This window comes from Nycticebus coucang, chromosome 20 (genome assembly GCF_027406575.1).
Source record: "Nycticebus coucang isolate mNycCou1 chromosome 20, mNycCou1.pri, whole genome shotgun sequence".
Lineage (NCBI taxonomy): Eukaryota > Metazoa > Chordata > Mammalia > Primates > Lorisidae > Nycticebus > Nycticebus coucang.
The window spans coordinates 35,953,159-35,974,920 of record NC_069799.1 but is presented as its reverse complement, the minus strand read 5'-3'; the positions used below and the strand labels follow the sequence as shown (position 1 = coordinate 35,974,920).

General features: G+C 37.9%; 1 protein-coding gene across 1 annotated transcript in view; it reads right to left on the bottom strand.

Moving 5' to 3' along the window:
- The window catches only part of LOC128572812 (zinc finger protein 493-like), a 58,090-nt gene that overhangs the window by 17,354 nt on the left and 18,974 nt on the right, over nucleotides 1–21,762 (bottom strand). Inside the window, exons 2-3 of the mRNA XM_053572922.1 lie at nucleotides 19,260–19,386; nucleotides 18,661–18,756 (exon numbers count right to left, since the gene is read on the bottom strand). Coding sequence (XP_053428897.1) covers nucleotides 18,661–18,756; nucleotides 19,260–19,386 — 223 coding nt within the window. The remainder of the gene's footprint in view (nucleotides 1–18,660; nucleotides 18,757–19,259; nucleotides 19,387–21,762) is intronic.

The window sequence follows — 21,762 nt, the reverse complement described above, 5'->3', positions numbered from 1 at the left end:
AAAGTTTAGCAAAGAGCTGCTGACCTCAAGGGAACCACCCAACCATGAACCCCCGGAGATTGGGGATTTTTAAGGTTGTGTCAAAGTCCCCACAATATACGGGTATTGCTCTGCCTCCCTCTTTCTGTCCCTCTCTTCTTTTGTCAATATTCAATTTTACCAACTCCCCTCCTTTCTCTATTTTCTTTTCTTTCTTTTATCCCTTTTTGTTGTTTAAACTTCTCATCGTCCTGGTCCTGTACCAAAAGGACTCATCAAAACCTTAGTCCACAGGCACGGGAACTTAAAGAGCAAAAGGAAGTGAAAGGAAAATTACGAGAAGGAAACAGATAAAAGAAATCACTGATGAGGAAGAATCAGCAGAAAATGCCTGGCAACATGAAGAAGCAGTCCACAGCAACCCCTCCAAGTGACCAAGAGGTAGCTACTGCAGAGGATCCCACCTATAAAGAAATGTTACGAATGACAGAAAGGGAATTCAGAATATACATGATGAAAACAATGAAGGATATGATAGAAACAATGAAGGAAACTGCTAATAAAGTGAAAAATAACCAAAAGAAAATCCAAAAACAGAATCAAATCAGAGAGGAATGATATGAAGAATATAGAAAGGATATAGCAGAGCTGACGGAACTAAAGCAGTCAATTAGGGAATTTAAAGATGCAATAGAAAGTATCAGCAACAGGTTAGACCATGCAGAAAAAAGAATTTCAGAGGTAGAGGACAAAGTTCTTGAGATAACTCAGATAGTTAAAGAGGTAGAAATGAAGAGAGAGAAAGCAGAACGTTCAAAGACAGAATCATGGGACTTCACGAAGTGTTCTAACACATGAGTTATAGGAATCCCAGAAGGGGAAGAAGAATGCCCCAGAGGAATGGAAGCCATACTAGACATATTATAAATGAAAATTTCTCAAATTTCACCAAAGATTATGACACACTCCTTTCAGAGGAATATTGGATCCCAGATTCTCAACTCTACCCGAGCCTCTCCAAGACACATTGTGATGAACCTGTCCAAAGTCAAGACAAAAGAAAAGATTATGCAAGCTGCCAGGAGTAAGCGCCAGTGGACCGACAGGGGCAAATCCATCAGAGTGACCGCAGACTTCTCTAATGAAACTTTCCAAGCAAGAAGACAATGGTCATCTACCTTTAATCTACTTAAACAGAACAATTTCCAGCCCAGAATTCTGTACCCTGCTAAGCTAAGCTTCAAAATTGATGGAGAAATCAAATCATTTACGGATATACAAACATTGAGGAAATTCGCCACAACAAGACCAGCTCTACAGGAAATACTTCAACCTGTTCTGCACACTGACCACCACAATGGATCAGCAGCAAAGTAAGAACTCAGAAAGTAAAGGACAGAACCAAACCTCCACACGGATGCAAAAGACAAAACTAAGCAATGGACTCTCACCAAATAAGACGAATAGAATACTACCACACTTATCAATTATCTCAAAAAATTTTAATGGCTTGAATTCCCCACTGAAGAGACATAGATTGGTTGACTGGATTAAAAAACACAAGCCATCCATTTGCTGTCTGCAAGAAACACACCTGGCTTCAAAAGACAAATTAAAGCTCCGAGTCAAGGGTTGGAAGACAATTTTTCAGGCAAATGGAATTCAGAAGAAAAGAGGAGTTGCAATCTTATTTTCAGATACATGTGGATTTAAAGCAACTAAGATCAAAAAAGACAAAGATGGTCACTTTATATTGGTCAAGAAAAAAATAAAACAAGAAGACGTTTCAATTCTAAATATTTATGCACCCAATTTAAAGAATGCTCCCGGATTCTTCAAACAGACCTTACTAAGTCTGAGCAATATTATATTCGATAATAACATAATAAAAGGAGACTTTAAAACTCCTCCTACAGAGCTGGACAGATCCTCCAAACAGAAATTAACCAAAGATATAAGAGATTTAAATGAGACCCTAGAACAACTGTGCTTGATAGACACATATAGAACACTCAATCCCAAAGATAAAGAATATAAATTCAGCTCATCACCCCATGGAATATTCTCAAAAATTGACCATATTCTGGGACACAAAGCATATACGAACAGAATAAAAAGAATTGAAATTTTACCTTGTATTTTCTCAGACCATAAGGCACTAAAGGTAAAACTCAACTGTAACAAAAACGTTCAACCCCACACAAAGGCATGGAAATTAAACAACCTTCTGTTGAATAACAGATGGGTGCAGGAAGAAATAAAACAGGAAATCATTAACTTCCTTGAGCATAACAACAATGAAGACACAAGCTACTAAAACCTGTGTAATACTGCAAAAGCAGTTTGTGAGCAAAATTTATCGCTTTCGAAGGCTACATTCGAAAAACAGAAAGAAAGCGCATCAACAAACTCACCAGCCACCTAATAGAATTGGAAAAAGAAGAACAATCTAATCCCAAACCCAAGAGAAGAAATCAAATCTCCAAAATCAAATCAGAGATCAATGAAATTAAAAACAAAAAAATCATTCAGAAAGAAAATTAATGAAACAAGGAGTTGGTTTTTTGAAAAAATAAATAAAATAAACCATTGGCCAGACTAGAAATAGAAAAGTAAAATCTCTAGTAACCTCAATCAGAAATGATAAAGGGGAAATAACGACTGATCCCAAAGAGATTCAAGAGATCATCTCTGAATACTAACATAAACTCTATGCCCAGAAATTTGACAATGTGAAGGAAATGGATCAATATTTGGAATCACACCATCTCCCTAGACTTAGCCAGGAAGAAACAGATCTCCTGAACAAACCAATTTCAAGCACTGAGATTAAAGAAACAATAAAAAAAGCTTCCAACCAAAAAAATGACCTGGTATAGATGGCCTCACATCAGAATTCTATCAAACCTTCAAGGAAGGGCTTATTCCTGTACTGCAAAAATTAATCCAAAAAATTGAGGAGGAAGGAATATTCCCCAACACGTTCTATGAAGCAAACATCACTTTGATACCAAAACCAGGAAAAGACCCAACCAAAAAGGAGAATTTCAGACCAATTTCAGTCATGAATATAGATGCAAAAATTCTCAACAAAATCCTGGCCAATAGATTACAGCTTATCATCAAAAAAAGTCATACATCATGATCAAATAGGTTTCGTTCCAGGGATGCAAGGCTGATTTAACATACGCAAGTCCATAAACATTATCCACCATATTAACAGATGCAAAAACAAAGATCATATGATGCTCTCAATAGATGCAGAAAAAGCATTTGATTAAATCCAGCATCCTTTTCTAATTAGAACACTGAAGAGTATAGGCATAGGTGGCACATTTCTGAAACTGATTGACACTATCTATGACAAATCCACAGCCAATATTTTACTGAATGGAGTCAAACTGAAAGCTTTTCCTCTTAGATCTGGAACCAGACAAGGTTGTCCTCTGTCACCTTTACTATTCACCATAGTGCTGGAAGGTCTAGCCAATACAATTAGGCAAGACAAGGAAATAAAAGGAATCCAAGTGGGAGCAGAGGAGGTCAAATTCTCCCTCTTTGCTGAGGACATGATCTTCTACCTAGAGAATCCCAAAGACTCAACCACAAGACTCCTAGAAGCCATCCAAATATACAGTAATGTCTCAGGATATGAAATCAATGTCCACAAGTCAGTAGCCTTTGTATACACCAATAACAGTCAAGATGAGAAGCTAATTAAGGACACAACTCCCTTCACCATAGTTTCAAAGAAAATGAAATACCTAGGAATATACCTAACGAAGGAGGTGAAGGACCTCTACAAAGAAAACTATGAACTCCTCAGAAAGGAAATAGCAGAGGATATTAACAAATGGAAGAACATACAATGCTCATGGATGGGAAGAATCAACATTGTTAAAATATCTATACTTCCCAAAGCAATCTACCTATTCAATGCCATTCCTATCTAAGTACCTACATCGTACTTTCAAGATTTGGAAAAAATGATTCTGCGTTTTGTATGGAACCAGAAAAAACCCCGTATAGCTAAGGCAGTTCTTAGTAACAAAAATAAAGCCGGGGGCATAAGCATAAGCATACCATCTGTAGTACAGATTTTAGTCTGTACTACAAAGCCATAGTGGTCAAGACAGCATGGTACTGGCACAAAAACAGAGACATAGACACTTGGAATCGAATTGAACACCAACAAATGAAACTAACATCTTACAGCCACCTAATCTTCGATAAACCAAACAAGAACTTACCTTGGGGGAAAGACTCCCTATTCAATAAATGGTGTTGGGAGAATTGGATGTCTACATGTAAAAGACTGAAACTGGACCCACACCTTTCCCCACTCACAAAAATTGATTCAAGATGGATAAAAGACTTAAATTTAAGGCATGAAACAATAAAAATCCTCAAAGAAAGCATAGGAAAAACACTGGAAGATATTGGCCTGGGTTAAGACTTCATGAAGAAGACTGCCATGGCAATTGCAAAAACAACAAAAATAAACAAATGGGACTTCATTAAACTGAAAAGCTTCTGTACAGCTAAGGAGACAATAACCAAAGCAAAGAGACAACCCACACAATGGGAAAGGATATTTGCATATTTTCAATCAGACAAAAGCTTGATAACCAGAATCTATAGAGAACTCAAATTAATCCACATGAAAAAAGCCAACAATCCCTTATTATCAATGGGCAAGAGACATGAACAGAACTTTCTCTAAAGACGACAGACGAATGGCTAACAAACACATGAAAAAATGTTCATCATCTCTATATATTAGAGAAATGCAAATCAAAACATCCCTGAGATATCATCTAACCCCAGTGAGAATGGCCCACATCACAAAATCTCAAAACTGCAGATGCTGGCGTGGACGTGGAGAGAAGAGAACACTTTTACACTGCTGGTGGGACTGCAAACTAGTACAACCTTTCTGGAAGGAAGTATGGAGAAACCTCAAAGCACTCAACCTAGACCTCCCATTTGATCCTGCAATCCCATTACTGGGCATCTACCCAGAAGGAAAAAAATCCTTTTATCATAAGGACACTTGTACTAGACTGTTTATTGCAGCTCAATTTACAATCGCCAAAATGTGGAAACAGCCTAAATGCCCACCGACCCAGGAATGGATTAACAAGCTGTGGTATATGTATACCATGGAATACTATTCAGCCATTAAAAAAAATGGAGACTTTACATCCTGCGTATTAACCTGGATGGAAGTGGAAGACATTATTCTTAGTAAAGCATCACAAGAATGGAGAAGCATGAATCCTATGTACTCAATCTTGATATGAGGACAATTAATGACAATTAAGGTTATGGGGGGGAAGCAGAAAGAGGGATGGAGGGAGGGGGTGGGGCCTTAGTGTGTGTCACACTTTATGGGGGCAAGACATGATTGCAAGAGGGACTTTGCCTAACAATTGCAATCAGTGTAACTGGCTTATTGTACCCTCAATGAATCCCCAACAATAAAAGAAAAAAAAAAAAAAAGAAAAAAAGAAAGAAGGCAGGTAAATAGCGTTAGATATGCATGAGAGTCATGGGGAATGTGATGCAGGAAATTGGTATGGAGTCTCTTTAAACAGACTTCTCTGACGTTGCTTTTCAAACTGCAGCATGCATACAAAATCTGGAGATGTTGTCAAAATGCAGATTCGAATTCCATAGTTCTTGGTTGGAGTGTGAGAGTCTGTCTTTCCAACAAGATGCCCAGGTCATCAGAGAAAATCCTATTGAGCTAGTGACTTTTAAATGGGGACATGAACATGAAGTGAACATCAGGTTCCAGCCAAGTCGATAAGAGATGGAACTTTCAATGAGAGAAAGCAGCTTTTGCAAAGGTACTATGGAGAAGAAGGTTTGATTATTTGAGGAAAAGTGAGACATGGAGTAGCAATTCCCTGCTCTTTCCTGACATGCAGGGCTTATACAAACATGGAATAATTCAGAATTTCTCTGATTCCCTGTTATACCAGTCAGAACCTAGTCCCTACCAACAAATGGAAGAATTCATTCTTAGTCCCAGCTATACTTTTCCATCTGCTTTCTTTATATTACCCAATACAGTTTTGCAAAACTATCCTCTTCTCTTTTATCATTCATTGCAGCTCTAAATTCATTTTAACCTATAATTTTTTTTTTTGTATCTTGCCCTTTTTATAGAACATTGTGGGCATTTCCATTGTGGTTAACCACTCTGAAACAGGAGTTTACTCACATTCAGTTTTCATTGTTTAAATTTCTTTAGAGAAGTCTCTTAAACAAAACTGTGATGAATAGTATTCTATATAAATCTGATACCACATCTCTGATTGATTCCAAATAAATTTTAGAAATATAATAACTGGACTTTTGATAAACAAAATTTAATTACCCACTAGAAAAACTTTTAATTTACATTCATATTATCAATGAATGTCCTCATTTCTACCTTTTCCCCTCATAGTAACTGGAAGTGTAATCATTATTATTATTTTTACTTAATAATCAGATTACAATTTATGTGCCATAAAATCCACTCTCTTAAAGTGCATAATTCAGTGTTTTTAAAAGTATACTTGAAAAGTTTTGTATAAAATTAAAATTTTTTTATTATATTTATTATGTATAAGCTCTTGTTATATCCAATGCTTTTGCTGTTATTTCTCTTTAGTTTTCTATATAGTTATTTGTGTCATTTTCAATCATAGACAGGGTCTTGCTCTTGTTCAGGCTGGTCTCAGACTCCTGAGTACAAGTGATTTGTTTGCTTGGGTCTTCCAGTGTGCTAGGGATTACAGGTATGAGCCACTGCACCTGGGTGTGATTACTTTTTTATGACTTCATAAACATCAGCACTGCCTAGGAAAAGAAAATTATAAAATCCTCAGAATGGAAATAGCAGAGGATATTAACAAATGGAAGAACATATCATGGATGGGAAGATTCAACATTGTTAAAATAACTATACTTCGCAAAGCAGCAATCTACCTATTCAATTCCATTCCCATTAAAATACAAATACCGTACTTTCAAGATTTGGAAAAAATGATTCTGCATTTTGTATGGACCCAGAAAAAAACCGGTATAGCGAAGGCAGGTTTTAGAAATAAAAATAAAGCTGGGGTCATCACCACACCAGATTTTAAGCTGTACTACAAAGTCATAGTGGTGAAGACAGCATGGTACTGGCACAAAAATAGAGGCATAGACCTCTATGAATAGAATTGAATAGAAAACCAGTAATTAAACTAACATCTTACAAACACCTAATCTTTGATAAACCAAACAAGAATATACCTTTGGGGAAAGATTCCCTATTCAATAAATGGTGTTGGGAGAACTGGATATCCACATGTAAAAGACTGCAACTGGACCCACACCTTTCCCCACTCACAAAAATTGATTCAAGATGGATACAGGATTTAAATTTAAGGCATGAAACAATAAAAATCCTCAAAGAAAGCATAGGAAAAACACTGTAAGATATTGGCCTGGAGAAAGGCATCATGAAGAAGACTGCCATGGCAACTGCAACAACAACAAAAATAAACAAATGGGACTTCGTTATACCGAAAAGCTTCTGTACAGCTAAGGAGACAACAACCAAAGCAAATAGACAACCTACACAATGGGAAAGGATATTTGCATAATTTGAATCAGACAAAAGCTTGATAACTAGGATCTATAGAGAGAACTCAAACTAATCCACATGAAAAAAGCCAACAATCTCATATATCAATGGGCAAGAGACATGAATAGAACCTTCCTGAGAGAAGGCAGAAGAATGGCTAAGAAACTTAAGAAAAAATGTTCAGCATCCCTATATATTAGAGAAATGCAAATCAAAACCACCCTGAAATACCATCTAACCCCAGTGAGAATGGCCCACATCACAAAATCTCAAAACTGCAGATGCTGGAGTGGATGTGGAGCGAAGGGAACACTTTTACACTGCTAGTGGGACTGCAAACTAGTACAACCTTTCCGGAAGGAGGCATGGAGAAACCTCAAAGTACTCAAGCTAGACCTCCCTTTTGATCCTGCAATCCCAATACTGGGCATCTACACAGAAGGAAAAAAATCCTTTTATCATAAGGACACTTGTACCAGACTGTTTATTGCAGCTCAAATTACAATCGCCAAAATGTGGAAACAACCTAAATGCCCACCAACCCAGGAATGGATTAACAAGCTGTGGTATATGCATACCATGGAATATTATTCAGCTATTTTAAAAAAATGGAGACTTTACATTCTTTATATTAACCTGGATGGAAGTGGAAGCAATTATTCTTAGTAAAGCATCACAAGAATGGAGAAGCATGAATCCTATGTACTCAATTTTGATATTAGGACAATTAATGACAATAAAGGTTATGGGGGGGGAGGAAAAGCAGAAAGAGGGAAGGAGGGAGGTGGGTGGGGCCTTGGTGTGTACCACACCTTCTGGGGGCAAGACACGATTGCAAGAGGGACTTTACCTAACAAATGCAATCAGTGTAACCTGGCTTATTGTACCCTCAATGAGTCCCCAACAATTTAAAAAAAAAAAAGCAATTTTAGCCACTGACTTTTTGTCAGAATTGAGTAAATACACATTACACATTTCATCTCAAAATCATGCCAAGAACATTAGGAAGATGGCATAATACAGAACACAGGCACTAATTATCTTGAAGGTAAATAAATATTGCACGTATACACTGCATTTTGAGGAATTCTAAGAACCAGGTAGGAATTTGCAGGATAGCAAATGAGTGGAAGCTGTAGAGACAACATAGATCCTGGGTGCACTGGCTCACTTTTGTAATCTTACAACTCTGAAGACTCAGGTGAATGGATCCCGTAGCACAGGTGTTTGAGGTCAACCTGAGCAAGGGTGGACCCCATTTCTACCACAAATAGTAGTCAAGGATGAGTGTAGTCCCAGCAATTCATGAGGCTGAAGCAAGATGTCTTTAGTTCAGAATATCGAGGATGCTATGAGCTATGACAACACAGCACTTCTCCCAGAGTGATAGAAACTCAGTTACAAATAAATAAATAGATAAATAAATTTGTGTGTGCATATATATATGATATGAAATATAAAAAAGAAAAACTTAGTAAATGTTAATAATAACAAGAAGAGACAAATAGAACAGAAAGAAGTTTGTCATATTTACCCACCACAGACTTTATCCCATTGTAATAGACCATTGTGAAAATGGAAGTAAACTCCCAAATCCCAGCTTTGTCCTTAAAAGAAAAAGAGTGACACCAGTGTTTATTCTTCTTGTTTTCGGGGCCTTTCCAGAGAAAAGTTGCTGTCTCCCACAATCAAGCGTGCTGAAAGGAATGGTGCTGTAGTCTATAATACAGACTGGAGGTACTGAAACCAAAGGTAAAATATTGTTACAGCAGCAGAGAGACTCCAAGACGACAGACAGATTCAGGTATAGCAAGTGATGACAAGGTCTTAAGAGGAAATGTAGAAAAATGCTTTAACTAAAAAAATAACCACACACTTACACAGGCAGAACACTGTCAGAATGCAATGGTCCTTGCTGTGTTAGTACAATGTGTGTCAGAATCTTAGAGGATGAAACCATATCACAAAGTTTGTGAAAAGTGGCTTTCCTCATCCTCAAAATCAGTGAAAAACCCTAACATGTACAAAATCTAGGGTGATATAACTCAAAGAAACAAAAGAAATAATCTGGAATAAGCATAAAATATAAAGATGTCAAAATTACCTTAACATTATCTGAATAATGCTAAATGGGTCAAATGGGAATGATACAGACAACTAAGTAACATCACAAAAATGAAGATTTCAAAGAAAACAGAAGCATAAATAAATTCTGAAGTTGAAGAACACAATGAAAATGACTGAGCAGTCTCAAATGTAAGAAAAAAGATATAAAATATCACGACGCTCACCATACTCTAGCAAGGACAAACACAAAGAGTCCCATAACAAGACGGATAAAGATCAAGGATTCAAAGTCACACACAAGAAGAGAATTTTGAAAGCAACAAGAGAAAATAGACATGTCATCTCTAAGCATGCTCCTGCCAGATTACTAGTGGATTAATCAACACAAACTTCCAAATAAAAAAAAGTTCGGTGATATAGTCAAAGTGGTGAAAGAACAAAAACTCCAAAGCACATATACAATATTTGGCAAAACTGCCATTCTAAATGAAGAAAAAACAAATATTTATCACGATAAACAGGTGCTAAAAACCTGCCACATATGAAATGTCAAAGGAAGGCCCTTTCATTGACAATGAAATGATGCTAGACAACACTAAATTATGTAAAAATATGACTCAGCACCTGTAGCTCAGAGGGTAATGTGCTGGCCACATACAATGGGGCTGGTGGGTTCAAACCCAGCCTGGGCTGGCCAAAAAACACGGACAACTGCAACAACAACTACCAAAAAAAAAAAAAGAAAAACAATAGCCAGGAGTTGTGGTGTGTGCCCATAGTTCCAGCCACGTGGGAGGCTCAGGGAAGAGAATCACTTAAGCCCAAGAGTTGGAGGTTGCCGTGAACAGTTACACCATGGCACTCTACCCAGTGTGACATAGTAAGACTCTGTATCAAAAACAAATAAATAATGCAACAATAAATAACTCCGGGAAAGATAATTAAGTACACTTCCATGAAATTCTGTATTGTTATAAGTATAGTACACAAAACACTCTTCATCATACTTGAGAGTTCAAAGACAAAAACAGAAAGTTAGCACTAACCCTCTAATGGGTCTCCATGTACAATATAAGAAGATGTAATTGCTGATGTCAATAAAATAATTGAGAACAGATGTAAAAAAACAAACATTAAAAAATTAAAAACGGCGGTGCCTATGGCTCAGTTGCTGGGCACAGGCCCCAAATACCAAGGGTGGCGGGTTTGAACCTGGCCCTGGCCAAACTGCAACAAAAACTGCAACTGGGCGTTGTGGCAGGCACCTGTAGTCCCAGCTGCTCCGGAGGCTGAGGCAAGAGAATTGCCTAAGCCCAGGAGTTGGAGGTTGCTGTGAGCTGTGATGCCACAGCACTCTACCTAGGATGACATAGTAAGACTCTGACTCAAAAATAAATAAGTAAATAAATAAATAATGTAAAAATAAATAACTCTGGGAAAGATAACTAAGTACACCTACATGAAATGCTACATTATTGTAAAGATGGTGCACGAAACTCTTTAAATCATACGTGAGAGTTCAAGGACAAAAACAGAAAGTTAGCACTAAACTTTGGGTCTACATGTATAATGATGGGTGTACACGTACAATATAACAAGATGTAATTGCTAACTTCAATAAGATAATTGAGAACAGATGTTAAAAATAAAAACTAATAATAGCTGTTGTTATCAGTTTAAAATATACTTTGAAAATGTGTAATTGCTATGGTAGCTACAATAAAAATACCTATAATTACGCAAATAATAAAAAAGCAAAGCATGTTACTACACAAATCAATGAGACAGAAATGAAGATAGAAACGGAAAAATGGATGCAAGAATCTAAGGAAACGGGTAATAGTTGTCAACAGTATGTTCTCTCTTTCAAAAATTATGTAAATATTCATGGACTAAATGTAACAATCAAATGACAGACACTAAATAAAGATATGGATTTAAAAAATAAAAGAAAAAATCAAGATCCATCTATATACTATTTAAATGATACTTATCTTACAGGTAATGATAAAAATGGAATAAAACACTACAGGACAGAGTCTCAGAGCCTGTAGCTTAGAGACGAGGACACCAGCCAAACAAACTGGGACTGGCGGGTTCGAACCTGGCCAGGGGCCTGCCAAACAATAATGACAACTACAACCAAAAGGATAGCCAGGAGTGTGGCGGTCACCTCTAGTCTCAGCTACTTCGGAGGCTGAGGCAAAAGAATCGCTTAAGCCCAAGAGTTTGAGGTTGCTGTGAGGTATGATGCCACATTGTCTAAAAAAGGCAAAACAAAACAAAAAAATTGCCAGAGAGAAAGATATTTAATTGAAATTCATCAAATGAGAGCAAAGGAGATTATAATAATAAGATACACGTGACATACACACACGTGTTGAGACAGAGTCTCACACTATTGCCCAGGATACAGTGCCATGGCATCAGCCTAGCTCACAGCAACCTGAAACTCCTGGGTTCAAGCAATCCTCCTGAATCAGCCTTCTGAGAAGCAGGGACTAATGGTGTCTATAATGATAGTCAGGTAATTTTATCTTCTATTTTTAGGAGAGGGGGTGTTGCTCTTACTCAGGCTGCTTTCCAACTGCTGAGCTCAAGACATCCTCTCATCTCAGCCTCCCAGATTACTAGCAGTATAAATATATGCCCCTATGCCCAGCCAGGGCACAAAATGTTTTGAGGCAAAACCTGTCTTATGGGGCGGTGCCTGTGGCTCAAGGAGTAGGGTGCCAGCCCCATATACCAGAGGTGGCAGGTTCAAACCTGGCCCTGGCAAAAACTGAAAAAAAAAAAAACTGTCTTATTTCATAAAATATACCTTAAGTCAAAATTTCCAGAAAAGGTAAAGAACACAAAATAATAATATAAGGGCTTATTTGTTAGAAGCATATAATTCCTTTTTATTATTTTGCATATATATAAAATACATGAAACAAAATGTAGGACAGATTTACAGCCCTCATGTACACAGTCAAATGAAGAGCTATTTGCACACATATTTATTGCAGCATCATTCGCATAATTCATTAGGTGAAAGAAATCCACATCTGCCTCAAAATATAAATGGGGAAATATAATTTAAGATATGTAAATAAGAAAGTATTACTCAGCTTCTAACAATCAGGAAATCTTCTAAAATCTCTAATAAAGATAAATCCTAACATTATCATAAATGAAATAACACAGGTTCTCCAAAAAAAACAGATACATTTGAATAAAATTATATAAAATAATGAAAGTAAGGCCAGGCACAGTGGCTCCTGCTTCTAATCCTACCACTCTAAGAGGCTGAATCTGGTGGACTGTGGGAGCTCAGGAGTTCAAGACCAGCCTAAGCAAGAGTGAGACCCTGTCACTAAGAATAGCCAGGTGTTGTAATGGGTGCCTAGTCTCAGCTATACTTGGGAGGCTGAGAAAGAGGATTGCTTGACCCCAAGAAACTGAGGTTGCTGTGAGCTATGATGCCACGGCACCGTACCAAGGGTTACAAAGTGACATGCTGTCTCAAAAATAAAATAAAATGAAATAATGAAATTAGTTACATTTGTAGAAACAGAAGAAAAATGGAGTAGTGTTTATAAAGGACCAGACAGTGGGGAAAATGAATAGTAGTTTTGCCTATATTGAATTTCAATTGTGCAAAATAAAAACGTTCTAGAGATGTATTGTTTTTTTTTTGGAGAGAGTCTCACTCTGTCACCCTGTGCCCAAATGATTCTCTTGCCTCAGCCTCCCGGGTGGCTGGGACTATTAGGTGCCCACTACGACGCCCGGCTATTTTTGGAGATCGGGTCTCGCTGTTGCTCAGGCTGATCTCAAACTTGCAAGCTCAGAAAACCCAGCCACCTTGGCCTCCCACAGTGCTAGGATTATAGGCATAAGCCTATTTTTAGACACAGGGCCTTGCTTTAGCTCAGACTGGTCTGGAACCCGTGAGCCCGGGCAATCTGCCCAGCAGGGCCTTCCAAAATACTGGGATTACAGGTGTGAGCCACCACGACAGGCCCTAGAGATATATTTTTGCACAGCAATGTCAATATGCTTAACACAACTATGTAATTAAAAATATTAAATTGTCTATTTTACGTGATTTTTAGTTATTTATATTTTGAGAGGAATAAACCCAGCTAGCTCTCCCAAATGTTATGTGTTTTTTACAGAAAAAAAAAAACAATACCAAAAATAAAGGTAGTTATATAGCCTTTCAAAAATCATCTTCATATTCCACGAATGATTCATACAAACACTATATAGTCACCAATAAATGTGTTAAAATTAAGAGAGCTTTAATAAGTATTCCCCTACAGGTTAAAATAAACATTGGCAAGCAACCAAGAGAAAATGTACTATATGTAAACAAAAAGTAAGTAACATATAGGTAAACAAACAGAAAGAAAATGAAATTGCCCGTACGCACACGGTTGATTTACATTTATCGTTTGTTCTTAATGTCTTAAAGTATACGGAGTTGAGTGCTACTGTATTCATACTACCATACAACATTACAATGTACAAAGTGTCCCAAGTAACTTATACATAGGAAACTGTGGGTATATTTTATATTTTTAATATTTTTATTTTAACACATAGAAAAACATGATGGAAAATTATGGTATGAATATTTTGTAAGTAATGGTACATTTAGCTACAATTTCCCATTTCCCCTATGCACGCATGTCTGGCAAATTTGGGGACACCCTGTATAGGTAAAAACTACAAAGAAAATTCTCTGACATAAGGTGACCTACTTCAAAAAGTTAAAAAGAGATGGGGAGCAGTGGTTCATGTCTGTAATCCTAACTTTCTGGGAGACAGAACCAGGTGGATGGCAGGAGCTCACTGATATTTTTCAAAGAAGAAATATAAATAAATGGCCCACAAACATTTGAAAAGATGCTTAAATTACTAATTATTGGAGAAATGCAAAGCAAAATCACAATGAAGTGTTACATTATACTCACAATGAACACTAAAAAAAGTTTATCAAGGTTATACAAAGAGTGGACGCTTTGGGGGCCGGGCCCGGTAGCTCACGCCTGTAATCCCAGCACATTGGGAAGCTGACGTGGGCGGATGCCAGATCTCCTGAGTTGGAGACCAGCCTGAGCTACAGCGAGACCCCACTACTAAAAAACAGCGGGGCGTGGTGGCGGGAGCCTGTAGTCCCAGCTACTAGGGAAACTGAGAATCACTTGAGCACAGGGCGACTATGTCAGACTCTGTCTCAATAAAAAGAAAGTGGACACTTTTTGAAATGTTGGTGAGGAAAAATGTTCCAGACACTATTAAAATGTAAGAAGGTTTCTTAGAAGATTAAAATTAAAAGTTATTATTTGAACCTGCGATCTCGTGTCTGGGTATATATCCAAAATATCTACTGCAGAACAGGGAAGATACATGTTCTCACTCACTTCCATCACAGCATTATTCATAAAAGCCAAGACGTGGCCGAGGCAGTGGCTCACGCCGCAATCTTAGCACTTTTGTAGGCTGTGGTGAGAGCGATACAGGTCAGGTGGGCCCCAGCCAGCTCACATCTAAGGACAAGGACAAACCTTAAGACTATTGTGTTAACTAAAATGAGGCACAACAATGTGACAGCACACGGTTACAGTAAGTATGATGGATCTTAAGTAGTGAAACTCACAGAAACAGAAAGCAGAACAAAGTCTGTCAAGGACTGGAGAGAGGGTAAAATGAGCAGAGGTTCTGGAAAAGGTACTGAGTTTTACTTTTCCAAGATGTAAAGATTAAAAAAATCTTGTGCGTAACAAGAGATATTAAGTGTAAATACACTTAATACTACAGAAACACACTTACAGACATTGAAAGTGGTAAGCTTTGTTTTGCCCAAAATTAAAATTTTAATGGGATAACAAAAATAGTTACAACATTTCTCAAATATTACCTGAAAATTACACAAGTTTTTTCCTCTTCAAAACAAAATACAGATTCATCAATAAACACAGGCCAAGATTAAGACTATTCCCATGACTATTAACCTAGATGGGACACAACAACCACTGACAATCACACAGGAAAAGAAATATTCAACATAAGCCATAAATAAACTTGGGATAATAGTCATAGAAAAAACATACAACAATCATTAGTAGAAGACATACAGTTGATTCATTTTAAAGTGAATCACATATTAAAATATATGTAAGAGTTGAGGTTTCATCCAAAATTATTCGAAACAGGTGAAACCAAACACAAAATAAGTTGAGGTTTAAAAGCCTACAACGATAAGAAATACACTAACATGGAATTATAAAACAAGAATAAGATTAGATATTCAATTCTGTGTACAACATTGCTATACCATTTTTAAAAATTTCTGGGTTACCTGAGGTGGCTCACACTTGTAATCCTACCCTTTTGGAGGCCAAGGTGGGAGGACTGCTTGAGCTCAGAAGTTTGATACCAACCTGAGCAACACTAAGACCCCATTCTACACTAAAAGAAGAAAAGTATATCCAGTAGTTGTGGTGGGCATCTGTACATCCAACAATTTGGGAGGCTGAGACAGAAGGATTGCTTCAACCCAGGTTTGGAAGTTGTTTGAAGCTGGAACGATGCTACACCATTCTAGCCCAGCCAACAGACTGAGGTTCCATCTCAAAGAAAAATTCTCTTTTATAGGTTGGGCACCTGTAGCACAGTGGGTAGGGTGCCAGCCACCTACACTGGGGGTGGCGGATTTGAACCCCACCCAAGCCTGCTAAACAACAATGACAACTACAACAAAAAAATAGCCAAGCATTGTAGTGGGCACCCGTAGTCCCAGCTACTTGGGAGGGTGAGGCAAGAGAATCACTTAAGCCCGAGATTTTGAGGTTGCTGTGAGCTATGATACCACGGGAGTCTGATGAGGGTAACATAGTGAGACTGTCTCAAAAAAAAAAAAAAAAAAAAAAAATTCTCTTTTCTAGATAACTACAATGCTCCACTGTGACTGTGGACTGATCCAAAGCACAAACTTTTTTTTTAATATTAGTTAACATTTTATTGAATGAGAACAGGTATATTGAATATTTAATGCAGTATATGGCAATGAACTTTGATGGAAAATTTACCAATATGAGGTACTTCTTAGAAAATGTTAATATATACACATTTCAAAACAATAAAGATAGTTTTATTATGTTATCAATACATTGCTATTTTCACAAAACCTGAAAAAATTTAATTCACCCTCTGAAGGCAATCAAAAGCTTTAAATTTCTAAATAAAAAATATGAACTTTGTAAAATATGATAATTCATACTATATAAAATAAGCACTTGGGAAATATTAAAATATAATTTAAGTGGAGGAAAGTGATGACAAACCGGTTGATTTTCTTTTTGCCCTACAAAAACTAGAACTTTCAAGTGAGCATCTTAATACATATGGAATGCCTACTCATTATCTAAATTATTTGTTACATAAGTTGAAATTCTAACACATAGTTCTGAATATTTAAATCTAAAATTACAGAAAAGGGGATACAGAATAAAATGGAATATGAAAACATATATAGAGACAGTAAAATCAGCAAGATGGTAGAATAGAAGTCCCATGTTCATGTCTGCCCCCCATGGTAACAAATTTGGGGGAGCCATCTACAGAGAAAAATGTTTTAATGACACCTGAGCACAGTGACTCACACCTGTCATCTCACCTACTTAGAAGCTGAGGTGAGAGGATCACATCAGTCCAACAGTTTGACAAGCCTAGGCAATACAGTGAGACACCATCCCACAAAAAGTTATTTTACGATGGCTTTAGGATCCAGGGAGAAGGCTGTGAAATTCTCCTACTGTTCTCGTGGGGGTTATTTAGAGAAGGCAGAGCATCATTTACTTGCAAACTAAAAAAACCCTGGTCGTGGTTACTGTCTGGAGAATGGCCTACTCAACTTGGTCTCACTGAGAATTCTGAAGTGACTATATGGTCATCTCAAACTTCTCCTACCCATGATCTGGGAGTGGTCCTACCCATCCAGAGACCTAGAGGAAGATGCACACTCATGACCATGGAGATAGGCCTGCAGATTTATGTACTGTGTGTGTGTGTATGTGTTTATGTAACAATGTGTGTATATTTATATACATATACATACTAGAAACTCCATAGTTGGCCATCTCCCTACATTGACCACCTCAAGTTGACCTGATATTCATAGACCAGACATGCACAACATATATGCATTTGTACAGCAGGCCTAGTTCCTTATGCTAATCACCTCTGTATGTTGACAAGTTTGTTACAATCCCTTCAGTGGTCAACTTACAGAGGTTCTGCTGCATGTATGTGTGTATATGTGTCTGCATGAATAAGCATATCCTAATCCGGAGGTAATTATAAGAAAAAGAGTTGGGCGGCGCCTGTGGCTCAACGGGTAGGGCGCCGGTCCCATATGCCGGAGGTGGCGGGTTCAAGCCCAGCCCCGGCCAAAAATAAAAAAAAAAAAAAAAAAAAAAAAGAAAAAGAGTTATTTTGTAACAACAGAGACATTAATATATTCTCAGGAATTCTCTAAACTCCCTAATGACATAGTATATTTAAGAAATGTAACTACCGGATGTGGGGCTTCTAACCTAACACCCAGGGAGGCCAAGGCAGGTAGACTGATTGAACTCAGGAGTTCAAGACCAGACTAAGTAAGAGGGAGGTACCAACTGTACTGAAGATTGCAAAACTGGCCAAGGGAAGTGGAGGCAGCCTGTAGTCCCAGCTACTTGGGATGTTGAAGCAAGAGGATTGCTTGAACCCAAGAGCAAGCAAGTGAGACGCTGTTTCAATAAGGAAATAAAACTAAAAAAAAAAACAACAGTATAGAAGTGCTGTTATGTAAGAACGAGAAAGAGAAAGAAACCCAGGATTCTCAGAAATCTTTCCAAATTTAATCTGAGATTCCCTAATCATATTCTATAGTGTGGTTTCCTCCTTGACCTTTGAACCAACGACCAATGTTACCTGTTGCATTCACTCCAACCTACCTGGGGGCTTGACTACTGTCTGGTGTGTCTTCACCTTCCAGGGCTCTTTCCTTTGCTCCAGACAGGTAATGACCTCGGGCTTAGACAGAGTAAGACCTGTTGTATTAGAAAAAAGGAAACTGACTCTTGTTGGAATTCTTCAAGTGGTCATCTATTACCTTGCTAACGTAGAGAAAGAACACTTTAGAACATCCTGAAAGAATAATCCCCAAATAGATGTTCCTTACAGAAACGTTAGAATCTTTAAAAAGTATTTAAAGTTGGACGATTCTTAACTCCACCACTCAGTAGTACTGAAATAAAATTTCGTGCTAAAAATCAGACTTAAAGGTGTGGGTAACAATCTATGCCACTAAATTTCTGAAATTACCATTAATCTAGTGAAGGATATAAATCAGCCAAAAAAGGCTAAGATTAACGCCAAAAGTAAACCATCTCTGGTATTTTCTTTTCTATGCCATGATATCCCTAAATTGTCCTTAGAAATAAGAAACTGATACTCATGCAGTCAAAGAAGAAACTGAATAAAAGCCTTTTACAAAGAGAGAATATGAATTGTGTAGCGTAGACCAGGAACTGTGTATTTCAGTTATCCTCACCTAGGAAGACCAGGTGTCCGTAGTTCTCCAACATGACGTCCCAATACAAAGTCTGCTGAGCAGGGTCCAGGCAGGCCCACTCATCCATAGAGAACTCTATAGACACGTCCTTGAATGTCAACAGTTCCTGAAAAACAAACATGTTTACCAAGAAGCCAGGGGGGGATTGAATTTCACTTTTAGTTACATGAGTGAAGAGAACTTATTCTGACTTAAATGAAGGATTGGATCACCTAAGTATAGAAGAGACATATTCCTCATGTGTTGTCTAACACGGATGAAAGGGGACGGCATAACACCCATCAAATGAGTGGACACACTACACTTGTTTTAGTTGACACAATAGAAACGAAAGGCCACTAATACTGGCATGTATACTTTTGTGCCTTATTTACATCATGTAGTGTAAGTCATGTACAGTTTTAATATGACCATGTCACGGTCAGGCTCAGCACCTGTAGCTCAGCGGCTAGGACACTGGCCACATACACCAGGGCTAGAGGGTTAGAACCTGGCCCGGACCTGCCAAACAACAGTAACAACTACAACATAAAAAAAGCCGGGACTCGGTGCCCATAGCACCCTGGTTACGGTGCCAGTCATATATACCGAGGCTGGCTGGTTCTAACCAGGGCCAGCGAAACAACAATGACATGTACAACAAAAAATAGCCAGGCATTGTGGTGAGTACCTGTAGTCCCAGCTACTTGGGAGGCTGAGAGAAGAAAATCACTTGAGCCTAAGAGTTTGAGGTTGCTGTGAGCTGTGATGACACTATACTCTATTGAGAGCCACACAGTGAGACTCTGTCTCCAAAAAAAAAAAAAAAAAAAAAACTCATGGTGAGTTAAATGGTACCTCTAAAGTTTTAATGTGTACAGTAAAGAACTGGAGATCTTGAAAAAAAAATGTAGAAATTTATTCAGAAGATATGGGGTGAAAAATTAATTTCTAAAACTTTTTTTTTTTTTTTTTTTTGAGTCAGAGTCTCAAGCTGTCACCCTTTAGTGCCGTAGCGTCACAGCTCACACTCTTGGGCTCAAACTCTTGGGCCTAAGCGATTTGATTCTCTTGACTCAGCCTGCCAAGTAGCAGGTATTACAGGCACCTGCCACAAGGCCCAACTATTTTTTGGTTGGAGCTGTCATTGTTGTTTAGCAGGCTCGGGATGGATTTCATCCTGCCAAGCCCTTTGTATGTGATTGGCGCTTTAGCTGCTTGAGCTACAGGTGCCAAGCCTCAATTACTAAATTTCCAACAAGCTCAACAGGAATGCCAATGCTTCTGTCCCATGACAGTATTTTGTCAAACATGCAGTGAACTGTAGCACTGGATTTATCCCAGTCGATTTCTGAACCAATAAACAAAGATGACACCGATTCACAAGTGCAAGCAATATTACTGCTGTGATAGGGCAGAAAAAGTCAATCATAATCTGATAAAAACCATATAAAAAATAAAAACCTAGTTTTTAGCAAAGTTCAAGGTACAGATACCTGGCACATTTTCTAGTCTCTAATCATGTCTTTCAATATGTCCTTTTTAGCATTCTAGAAAGCCAGGCTTTTCTAATTATTCCGGTGTCCAGAACATTGAGTTACTTTAGGCAGTTAATGCTGTCTTCTGTACAAGTGCATGTGCTTCATCTTATTCTATGTAGAACTGATGGACCTTCCAGGTGGAAGCTAAACTGCACATATTCCCCTTGTTTGCTAATATCCAATGACCCAGCCTCATCCCCAATGGGACTCTTGGGCATCCACATTTTTCTACTTTCAACAGAGAGAAAGGAAACATTTTCACTATTTCAGGATACTAACTTAAGGTGAGAAATTTTTAGGGCATATGAGAAACCTGGATGAAGAGAATAGAAAGAAGACTCTGCCATACATGTACAGGAGCAGGATTTTTTGGACCCCCTTGACTAGTATAAGAAGTAAACTTGTATGTGAAACAAACTCATTAGGCGGGAACATCACAAGAGATGTAAAGGTTTCCAAATTTTAAAAACAAGATACTGCAGGAGAAAAAGTGGGCATAGCCCTGGACCTTGGACACATTTACCTGAGGAGCAATCATTCCTTTCTCTTTCTCCTCCTTGCCTTGATTTCCTTCTCAGGGGAGATTATCTGGACATATTAATCCTGCAGCTTGATAATATGCATTTAAAGGCATCACCCTAACCCCTTCACTACTACCAACTACCCTAGCCACAGGTAGAGGGACCTTGAAGTACAGAAAATATTTCACCCTTTCCTATTCTTTATGAAAGGAGTCAGGGAGAAGGAGATTCCACATAAAGACCAAAGTATACGTTTCTTATTTCCTACCCTCTAGTCCCCTACCTTGCCAGCAATTTCTGCTATGGAAATGAAAATATGGGCCCTGTGACCTTTCTGGAAAAAAATAAATAAACTCCACTCTCTCAAATGTACCTGGAAACCCTCATGTTGATACTTGCCTAACGTTAGCATCACATGTAGACACTTAATGAAAAGCACAG